Here is a 10,944-nt window from a genome sequence, read left to right on the forward strand (position 1 = left end):
AGGAACACACTGAGAAAGCACATTGCATCTTTTAGTTTAGGACTTGATCAAAAAGTACCTGATCTAATTGTCAAGTGTGCAAAAAAAAAAAAGAAAAAAAAGGAAGTTGACCAATGCTTGTCTTAGGGGAATCTAATTATATAATATGTCTCTATTAACTGGGGTGGGGTGTGGTAGAGTTCCCTGGGTCTGGAAGTAGGAAGCTTATGCTCTACTTGTCATCTGCCGTGGATTAAGTTTGATATGTCATTCAAGTTTTCTGAGTCTCCGTTCCTTCATAGAACAAATGAGAGAACTGAACTGGATCGTATCGATTCCTCTTAATAGAGGATTATCAATAGCAGTGCACAAGTTGATTTACAAGTTTTTTCCCATTTATTTTTTATACTACAAAATGTAAAGGATCAAGTTTCTGCTTTCACAGGTTTTTTGATTAGCATAAAGCTGAATTTATTAAAGAAAAAAGGACAGTTGATTTAACAAATATCAAGTAAACAGTAGCCCTGGTTATAATTGGTTATCACAAACTTTTTTTTAAGTAAGGTTTTTTTTTTAAAGATTTATTTACTTATGCCTACAGAACTGGGGTACAGGCCAGATGTGCAAGGCTGGTGAGAGGATTCACCAAAGACAGAGGCCAGGAATACAGGCTGATCAATGAAGTACATTGCTGAGGGGAGCAGTGGGCTTGGTGGGTCAGGAGAGGTCTGCCCTGCCATGTGGTCACGTCTGGAGTGGGGAATTGAACTCTCACTGAAGTGGCTGAGGCTGACTTCTAGTGCTGTGTCATAACCCAGGAAAGGCGGTTATCACAAACTTTTTTTTTTTAAAGATTTATTTATTTATTTATACAGAACTGGGGTACAGGCCAGACATGTGGAGGGTGTGAGGATTCACCAGAGACAGAGTGGGGAGCAGAACAGGCAGATCAACGCTGTACACTGCTGTGGGGAGCAGCTGGCGGCTCAGGAGAGGTCTGCCACACCATGTGGACCTCTTCCCGGGCAGGCGGGTATCGAACTCAGGCGGAAGTGGCTTTAGCTTCTTAGTGCAGTGCTTTAAACCGCTGCGCCACCAGGGAGGGCCTATCACAAACTTTTAAGGGTATGTGAGACCAAGGAAGGTTAGGAAACACTTGGATATATGCTCTCCTAGGTTCCTTCCATTTCTATCTCTCTGCAATTACTTTTCCTCTGTATAATTAAGTGATATGAGTGCAAAGTTTCTATTGGAAACAGTATTGTGTATCCAGAATTAACTCGACAGCTTGTCCAAGTCAAGTCATTTTGCACACTCTTTTCGTATCTAATTAGATCTTTATCCAAGACTCCTAGTTCACTGTCATCATAACCACAATTTTTTCCCTTTGGTGTGTTTTCAGATCAGGGTGCTGACAGAAAGGATGTTCAAACATCTTCGGAAATGGTTTGTCACTCGAATTTTGGGACATTCTCGGCAAAGAGCGAGGCTGGTCTCCAAGGATGGGAGATGCAACATAGAGTTTGGCAATCTGAATGCTCAGTCGAGGTTTATATTCTTTGTGGACATCTGGACGACTGTGCTTGACCTCAAGTGGAGATACAAAATGACCATCTTCATCACAGCCTTCCTGGGGAGTTGGTTCCTCTTTGGTCTCCTGTGGTACGCAGTAGCCTACATTCACAAAGACCTCCCTGAGTTCCATCCTTCTGTCAATCATACTCCTTGTGTGGAAAACATTAATGGTTTGACCTCAGCATTTCTGTTTTCACTGGAAACTCAAGTGACCATTGGTTATGGCTTCAGGTGTGTGACAGAGCAGTGTGGCACGGCCATTTTCCTCCTTATCTTCCAGTCTATCCTTGGGGTGATCATCAATTCTTTCATGTGTGGTGCCATTTTAGCAAAAATCTCCAGATCCAAAAAATGTGCCAAGACCATCACATTCAGCAAGAATGCAGTGATTAGCAAGCGGGGTGGAAAGCTCTGTCTCCTGATCCGAGTGGCTAATCTTAGGAAGAGTCTCCTTATTGGCAGTCACATATATGGAAAGCTTCTGAAGACCACAGTCACTCCTGAAGGAGAGACCATTATTTTGGACCAGATCAATATCAACTTTGTAGTGGATGCCGGGAATGAGAATTTATTCTTTATTTCTCCACTGACCATTTACCACGTCATCGACCACAATAGTCCCTTCTTCCACATGGCCGCAGAAACCCTCCTCCAGCAGGACTTTGAACTAGTGGTGTTTTTAGATGGCACCGTGGAATCAACCAGTGCTACCTGCCAAGTTCGAACATCCTATGTCCCAGAGGAGGTGCTTTGGGGCTACCGTTTTGCTCCCATAGTATCCAAGACCAAGGAAGGGAAATACCGAGTGGATTTTCATAATTTTAGCAAGACAGTGGAGGTAGAGACCCCTCACTGTGCCATGTGCCTTTATAATGAGAAGGATGCCAGAGCCAGGGCAAAGAGAGGCTACGATAACCCCAACTTCATCTTATCAGAAGTCAATGAAACAGATGACACTAAAATGTGACAGTGAGTTTTTAACACTAGTAAAGCAAAGTGGCAAAGGCACCTAATGACTAGAAGATGATAAAGCAATCAGCAAGTCTGGGGTATGAAAATGGACAAGAGGGTTCCAAGTCTGTCAGACCCATACCCCCGATCCCCATAACCATGATTCTACAAGAGACATATCACGAAAAGGCAACTGCATTAAACAAGCAGCATATTTTTATGAAACTGAAATAGGGAGCCCCAGAGCTTCCTTGGAATTTGAATGATTATTTGAAATCATGCAGTATTGAAGGGAATAGTGAAAATCATCAAAAATCTCAGGGAGAGGCCAAATGAAATCCTCTTGAAAAAATTTTGAGCTGGAGTTAGGATCAGGGAAACACTATCCTCATTTTGATTCTACTGATAGGAAAGAAGTCACTGCTATTTTAACATTGGCTTTTACTAAGAAAAAATGGTCTCCTGTGTCGGGAGAGATGAACCAAAGGCAATAGGAGAGGATGGCTACACAAGAAGTCAATGAAACAGATGATACTAAAACATGTCATCTATTATAAGACAAGAACATTTGAGAAGTTCTTGTCTTCTCAGACCCTAGTTTCTGGAGCTACCACTTTATTCTGTACCCTCTGTGTTTCAGGAGTGCAGGGCAGTTTCTGCCTATGGACTCTGCATCTCTAAGCACCCACAACTCTGGGCATTGAGTCCAACCTGTTTTATGGCTTCTGTGTGCTAAAGCCCAAGTGACCTCCTGTGGTCCATTAGACAGAGGCCAAGTCACCATTCAAGAATCCTGATGACCTCTTCCTACAAGAAAGCAAGCTTGCTTTGAAAACCATGGTGATATTTCTTCCAATTTGCATTAAATGGCATAAAGGGATATTAATCTGTCCAAAGAGTATTTCTTGTTCTTCTAAGAACTCAATGAGAGTTTGAAGGAGCCAAGTCAGTTTAGAAGTAAGTGTTAGTAGTAATACTTCTGAGAAAAAGAACATCTTGTGTTTTTATGCTGTACTGAAATGTTGTTGCTGGGAAGAGCTTGAAAGGGAAAGAAATGGAGGTGACCTCACCATGAGGAGAGTCCTCCCCATTTCTTTCCCATCGGGTTAACACCACATCTTCCTAAAAGGGATCAAGTGACTATAGAGGTCAATCTTTAGGGGAAGATTTTACTGTGAATGTCTTGTTCACTTCCCACCTACTTTGTGATGAATGTATTCTGGAAAGGGTGGTACTCAAAGCTGCTTATGAATCAAAATGTTGTCAGTATGTTGATTAATATATTAAATTTCTGAAACTGTGCACACACTTCCCAAATGTGTCATTATTGTGCATTCAGATTCCTGGGTGAACTTTCCAGTTGGAGAGGAGGTGGGGTGGTAAGATGGCGACAGGACACATTTGCTGTCAAACTTCCCCAGGAGGAGAGGTTTGTGCTACAGACATGCCCCTTCCTGTTCAGCTCCATCAAACCACTCCAGTGTGAGTCTTGGCACAAAATGTGGCAGCTGTCATTAGCAATGGTTTTGTTTTTCCAGGCCTGGGGTTGATTTTGTACAGATTCATACATGCACCCTGGTCCTCCTGACCAAGACCAGTAGAGACTCTGAGGGGCTTGGGACCACCTACGTTGTCACAACACAGCAGTGGATACAATTGGCCAACAGGGGAGATGGCCCTGTGTCTGTATGTGTTGCGTGGTGGCATTGCAATTTAATTCACTGACAAAACTAGAGTAAATTGGGTAGCACAAGCTTGAGGGAGCTAGAATTCTTTTGATCAGAGGTTTTCTGCTGTCATAAGGTTTTGTGATTCTGTCGTTTCTTTATAAACCGGTGGGAAAATATATGCACTCAGGTCCTTGACATCAGGTCCTTGACATCCTTAGTATCAATTCTGCCGAACAAACGGGAATCTCTGTGACTGGCATTTGTTTCTGGGTTATTCGGAAGAAGCTTGTCTGCTTCCAAATACTCCTTTATTACAGTTGATCTCGAGGCATTCTGAGTTTGGAGTTTCTTTTTAATGCAAATTCCCACTGAGCCTCAAGCCAGGAACAAACTTATGTCCTTTATAGTCCTGTGGAAATGAGGCCATTTTTGATTGTGGCTAGCACCCACAAGCAGTAAAAGAAGGGCGCTGGACATTTGGACATAAGGGGTTACCAAGAGCTCAGTGAGTAAAGAAAGTAAATGGAAAATAGAAGGTTCCAGAAGGACAAGTTATCTATAAGCTATTGAGAATGCTAAGGACAGGTCTTTTATTGTATTACATGACATTGTTGCACTAGGCCCACTCATCACTACTGCTGTTGCTGTCCAGTCCCATGATAGCTATGTAGCTTCCCATCTGAAAAACAAGCCAACAGCTCTTATTCCTTTCAAGAAAAACTGCATCCCAAAATGCATGACCAAATTCAACATTTTCCTTGATAGGGATTCCCCCCTTGAATTGTCTAATTTATTTCTGTTACTATGGGGGTTTAACCTTAGAACTTAGATTGCTCAAGCTCCAATACTTATTGAAGATTTGGAAAAGTGTCTAAAAATGTATTCTTCAAGAGAAAAATAAGAAAAAATAAGTGGAAAGAGAGAAAATAAGTGGGAAAGATGATTTCTAAGTTGCCAGCTCTAAGAAGAAGCAATTAGTGCTTCTGTCTGCTTCCAAAGCCAGTGTGTGTAGAACAGGATGGTAAAGAACTTACTGGTGGGTGGTGGGGAGGGTTGAAAAGAGTTTCCATAAAACAGGAGAGGGGTCCTCAAAAGGCTGATTCTGGAAATAGGATGGGGGAATGTTCTCCTACTTAGAACAAACTTAATGAGAGCCTCAGATGCAAAGAATGCAAATGAGCTCCTGACTCCGCCCCGGCCTTTGTTGTCTGCCATGACAGGAAGTGTATGTCAATCAAAGCTTGACAGGAGAGATAGAGCATTTTATTTTGGAAGCCAGAAGTTTGAGAACAATGACTGGAATTTCCTCTTTCTGTCTAGCAAGGGCTGTTTGTCACTGGGGAGATAAAAGTCCAGGGGTAGGGAATAAAGGTTATCGGGAACTGTGCAACACAGAGCAGGGGGTGGGGGGCCACCCTGGGAGGAGGGGTTATGGAGGAAATCTATTTCAATGCCTGTCATTAAGTTTCCATTAAAAGAACATTCAGTTAGGAATTCAAAAATAATTTAATCTCTCCAGCCAGATGCACCCAGCTGGACTGCTTGGAGCTGAGCCTGCTGAGAGGGGACTTTGCACTGGGTTGTGAGGACCAGGAGCTGGTGTGGGCCATGTCTGCATCTCCCTCAATGCACCCGATGTTCTAGAAGTCATACTTTCTTTCAAGCCAGTGAGAAACTCCTAAACTTGTGCTATGATAGGAGGAATTTACTAACTCCTAAAGAGGTATTAGGCTCTATTTTATGCATTTGATATACATTACCTCCTTTAATTTTCCCAATGAGTCTATGCACCCCAATAAGTCAGAATTATGATTATACCTAGTTTTTACTTAAGGCAGCTCAGGTAAGGAACGTGTCCTTAGTCACTAGCTAGTTAATGGCAAGGGTAGGATTCAAACCTGCACTGCCTATCTTGAGAGTTCCTGAGTTTAAGATCTTTCAAGTCTACATTCTAACAGAGTTCACCCTCTGATAAGACTCACTGGCATGGTCAGACATTTACCTGGAACCTATGAAAACCAGGTACAGATTCCTGATCCTGTTGAGATGTTTTGAGGTGAACCCCCTCATGGCTTGGGAAAGGATAGACCCCCTGCTTGGAACAGGATAGACCTCCTGGCCAGGATTTAGCAAACACCTTTGAACCTACATGTTCTAGGAAAAGGCAGCGTTTTGCCAGGACCACTGGCTAATCTGTCCACTTGGCATCTGGAAGCTTCGTGGGCATCCTGAAGTTTTGTATAGCCTGCTAGTACAAACTACTCTCTAGAGACCCAGCAAGTATATATAAATATGCATTAATTATATACATGCTATTTTTATTTCCATTTGAAGCAGCAACAGCTGTTAGTCCTACTTGGACAGTTGCGAGGAAAGGAACCCGTGTTTGTTCTCTATTTACCAATATGTCCCCTACACCTCTACTGTGTCTCACACTGTCAATAAATGGTTTTTTAATGAGTGCAGGAGTACATGAATGATCTGTTCAAGACCAGCATGACTAATCATGGTTTTGTACATGCGTCTGAACTTTAGATCAAGCTACATCATTTACCAGTAGAGAGGTCTTGACCAATGACTTCACTTTGTCAGTCTCAGTTTTCTTGTAAAATGCTGAAATAGGGCTAAGGGGAAAACTGCAGGAACTCATGGGTGAAAAAAATCCTTTTGTCAAAGGTAAATAACCATTGGTGTGGCAAAATGGGGTAGGAGTGTGGACTTGCAGCCTAGGAGCTGAAAGACAGACAAGTCCATCTTCCATGGACGCTTTAGGGGCAAAGAAAGCAGCGTCCTGGGCAGGACTGTGACCTCCAGGTACAGGTGACAATGTCTCAGTGTCCAATTCATGTGAGACATGAATATGAGACTACGAGCTCAGGTAATCTGAGCAGAAGCCTAGGCCTAGTGTTTTACTTTTACCCAACAGATGCTGGTTAAGAGATTCCTGTGAGCCAAGCACTGAGGAGGGAGCAAGAGGGAGCCAGTGGCTCTTGCTGCTGTCATAAAGTGTGAGGGGGACTTAATCCCCCCCCCACCACCCCACCCCCGTCATGGAATGGAGCTAAATTGGAGAATGTCTAATAGTGGAGAGGGTCATTTTTTCTTATGCGGCATTTTCATAATAGTTTCATAATAGTTTCCAGTATCGACATTACTACTGACGATACAACTATGGATTATTGTTTTTCTTTTCTTGTTTAAAAAGATTTATTTATTCATTCATATAGAACTGGCGTACAGGCCAGAGGTGAGGGGGTGGGGGGGCGTGAGAGGATTCACCAGAGACAGAGTGGGGAGCAGAATAGGCTGACTGAGAAGTACATTGCTGAGGGGAGCAGCAGGTGGGTCAGGAGAGGTCTGCCGCACCATGTGGGTCACCTCCGGGGCAGGCGGGAATCGAACTCATGCAGAAGTGGCTTGAGCTGTGCTTTAACCTGCTGCACCACCAGGGAGGGCCTGGATTATTGTTTTTCAATAAGATTTAAAAAATTCTCTTTAATATATTTTACTTGGGTTGTGCAGTCAACAAACTGTCTTACCATTACTGGTAGGAGTTCTCTCTTTTTCTGTATGATCATGTACTAACTAACTTGACAGTGAATTAGGTTTACTGACTTCAGTTCATTTCCAATTATTAGAGTTGTTTTATTATTGTTTAAATTTATTTCTCTTTTTCAAATGAGTTATCCAAGAAACTCTATGAGTCAAACATCACAGAGTTTAGAAACTTCCTTTCATTCTTGTGCTCTAAACTCTATTCCCGTCTCTTCATATAATGGTTATTCTTTTTATTAATTTGACCCTGTATGACTGTTTTTATTCATATAAGCAATACATATAGTTTATATCTTCCCCTCCATTCTTACACCAAAAGTAGCATTGTTCTGCTGTGTTTTGCTTGCTTAACAATATACGGTGCAGATCACTCTGTAAGGAAAATGGTTGCTAAAATTAACATCTGTGGGTGCTCCCACCCCCACTTTCCTTCACTGGTGCTTCTGTAGTAGTTGCTGGAATCTCGCTCCAGAAGTCCCTTCCCTGCTGTTTGGAGCCCAAGACCATACCTAGCTTGCATTCCTGAAAGCCTGCCTCCCCACACAGAGAATGTGTAGGGCTTATTCTGCCCAGGGAGCTTGGGGAGAAGCTTTCAGAACCAAGGTTTTCAGTGGGAGACAGTCTCGTGGGACTAGCTGCTCTTTAGGAGATTCTGACTGTATAGAAAGTCAGAACAGATTTCCTCAAGGGACACAGCCTTACTCCAGTTCTGGGGTATGGGGTCTCTGCTATGCAGAGGGAACTCCATTTCCAGGACAGGTTCGATAATCTTTGATGGTTGGGGGTCATGGAACCCATCATTGCATGCAAACTTTCATGCACAAGTACATTAAGATGAAGGCTAAGTAGATGAATGAAATAAATAAAATGCTACGATTGAAGTGGGGGAGGGGGATGTGCTGAGGGCATTCTGGGGTGGTTTCTTGGAGGAGATGGCAGGTGAATGGTTTCCATGGGTGGGGGAAATTTGAGCTAGGGCCAGGGACTGGGTAGGGGTAGATGACCAGGGGGTACAGGTCCCAGACTAACAGGATGGGGTATATGTGGGTATGGCCACCTGGCCTGGTGCACATGGCATTGGCACACAGCAGGAAGGGCACCAAATGGCCATTGGCCATGGAGATCTGGTGTCATCTCTGATTCTGTCAACCAATAGATCTGAGTCTGAGTCATCATTCTGTCAACCAACAGAGCTTTGGAGAAGGCAATGATGTGATTACATGAGTGTTTCAGGAATATATCCCTGGTGCTGGTGTGTAGGATGAACTGGAGAAGAAATCTGAGGTGGAAACTAGCTTTCTAGGGAGGAAGAGGGAAGTCTTTACTTTTCCATTTTTCAGGAAGGAAACAGGCTCTGACTTGCCCAGGACACCTGGCTGTGGGTGGAGCCCAGGACTTCTGCTTTCTAGTTAGTTCAGTGCTCTTTCCTGGAGCCATTCACAAAACCCTTGTTTGGGGGGGGGGGTGTCTCTCTCTGTTCCTGAAGAAAGCTCACCCTGCAGGTGGCAGCCCAAATTAGGGCATTGCTTGCAAAGAGCCAGAAGCCAATGAGTCTGGGGGCTGGAGAAGGCAGTTTGAGCTACCTCCAGGGTGGGTGCTGATGGGGAGGGGAACACAGTGATCACACTTGGTGCGCCAGGACCCCAGGAAAAACGTGAGGGGCTCAAAGTCTCTCCTGTGGTCAGAGGTGACTTCATGTGTGCTCATGAAGTGAAAGGGGATCCTTCTCTAATGAGTGGGCTGTTTGGACCACCTGCAAGGTTGTTGTTAGTTGAACTAAAAGTGGCAGTTAGAGGCCATAATTATCCTCATGGCTCTCAGTTCCCACATGACCGACCTTGGCCAGACATAGCCTGACCCTATGACTCTTAAAAACATCCCCTCCTGGAGGCATGAAAGAAAAAGGTGTCCGTTATAAGGAGAGTTGAAGGCAGGACATACAGGGTGAGCGTCAGAAGCTTTGAAGACTCAGGGATTTGGTGAAACTCAGCTTCCCATTCACTGGCCCTCTTGTCTTGAACAGTCCTGCAACTGTGGAATTATTATATCACCGTCTACCTTCAAAGGTCTCTGTAAGGACAGGGCATGCAATAATGTCTAATGAAATAATACATGAAGTGCCAAGCACAGAATACAGACTCGCCACAAATGTAATTTTCCTGCTGCTGATGAATCTGATGGCAATGATGCAGACCTTGACCTAGGACAGAATACCTCACCTTCTTCCCATAACTTCCACTACAGATATGCGGAATCCTAAAAAGTTAGCGTTGAGAGACCCAGGCCAACCCAGGCCCCGCCCCCTTGTTTTGCAGATGGAGAACTAAGGGCCTCAGCTGGAAATAGATTGACCTACGTGTCTTAATGGACCTCAGAAAATGCCGATGGTTGACCCAGCTAGTACTTCAGACTTCCCATCAGGTGACTAAGAGAGCAGAATGAGGTGATAACGCTGAACTTGCTGCAGAGAAGTGCAAAGTGGAACCTATAAAAGCAGGGATTCCAGAAAGCTGGAGCTTTACGCTAGTGTGCAGCGCACCTCTGGCCAGGAGGTGGCGCCATACGCTTCCAGATAATAACAGCGAATGGGCCCTATGGAAAAACTGCGCGGTTCGACAGGTAAGTGGTGGAGTGAGGGCATTGTCATCCCCAGAAAACACTTTAATAGCTCTATAATATGTAGAATATCTAACAGAGACATAAGCCATCTGGACCATCTAATCATTATCGGGCTGTTAAAATGACAGTGAAAATTTTGGAAAGAGTAAATTATTCTTTATATAGTTTATATGGAGAGATTAGAATAGCAGAGGACAACGTTGTTACCATGTATTAACAGTAAATACTAGAATACAGGTGCTTTTCATTTTCTGTACAGTATAGCTGAAATAATATTGTTATATTTTCAGATGAGAAGACCAGGACTGAGAGAAATTAAGATGCTAGCCCAGGGCCCACGACTGGTTAGTGAGGACAGAGCTGGTATACATACATACATAGAGATGCATCAAACTTTTCCATATACTAACTTAGTCTTCACAATAACCCTAGGAGCCAGGAACCACACACCCATGCACGCATAGAGACTGCCTTGTCGATATCCATCTATTTTCCCCAATAATGGGTCAGTTCCTTTCTCCTGGAGTTTGGAATTCCAATCCTGACTCGTCCAGGGGCTTTTTTTTTTTTTTTTTTTTAAATAAATCTACCATCT

The 10,944-nt window shown here is 43.6% G+C and overlaps 1 protein-coding gene across 1 annotated transcript; it reads left to right on the top strand.

Moving 5' to 3' along the window:
* The first annotated feature begins 1,366 nt into the window (after positions 1 to 1,366).
* KCNJ1 (potassium channel, inwardly rectifying subfamily J, member 1) lies at positions 1,367 to 2,828 on the top strand. The gene has a single exon (XM_004689102.1). It carries the CDS (start codon positions 1,403 to 1,405, stop codon positions 2,519 to 2,521), a length of 1,119 nt encoding a protein of 372 aa, XP_004689159.1. The 5' UTR covers positions 1,367 to 1,402; the 3' UTR covers positions 2,522 to 2,828.
* The last annotated feature ends 8,116 nt before the right edge of the window (positions 2,829 to 10,944 follow it).

Source organism: Condylura cristata, unplaced genomic scaffold, assembly GCF_000260355.1.
Source record: "Condylura cristata isolate star-nosed mole 26May11 unplaced genomic scaffold, ConCri1.0 scaffold00025, whole genome shotgun sequence".
NCBI lineage: Eukaryota > Metazoa > Chordata > Mammalia > Eulipotyphla > Talpidae > Condylura > Condylura cristata.

What these genes read in the sequence shown, in the direction of transcription:
- KCNJ1 (XM_004689102.1), top strand. Translation starts at nt 1,403, where the DNA reads ATGTTCAAACATCTTCGGAAATGGTTTGTCACTCGAATTTTGGGACAT.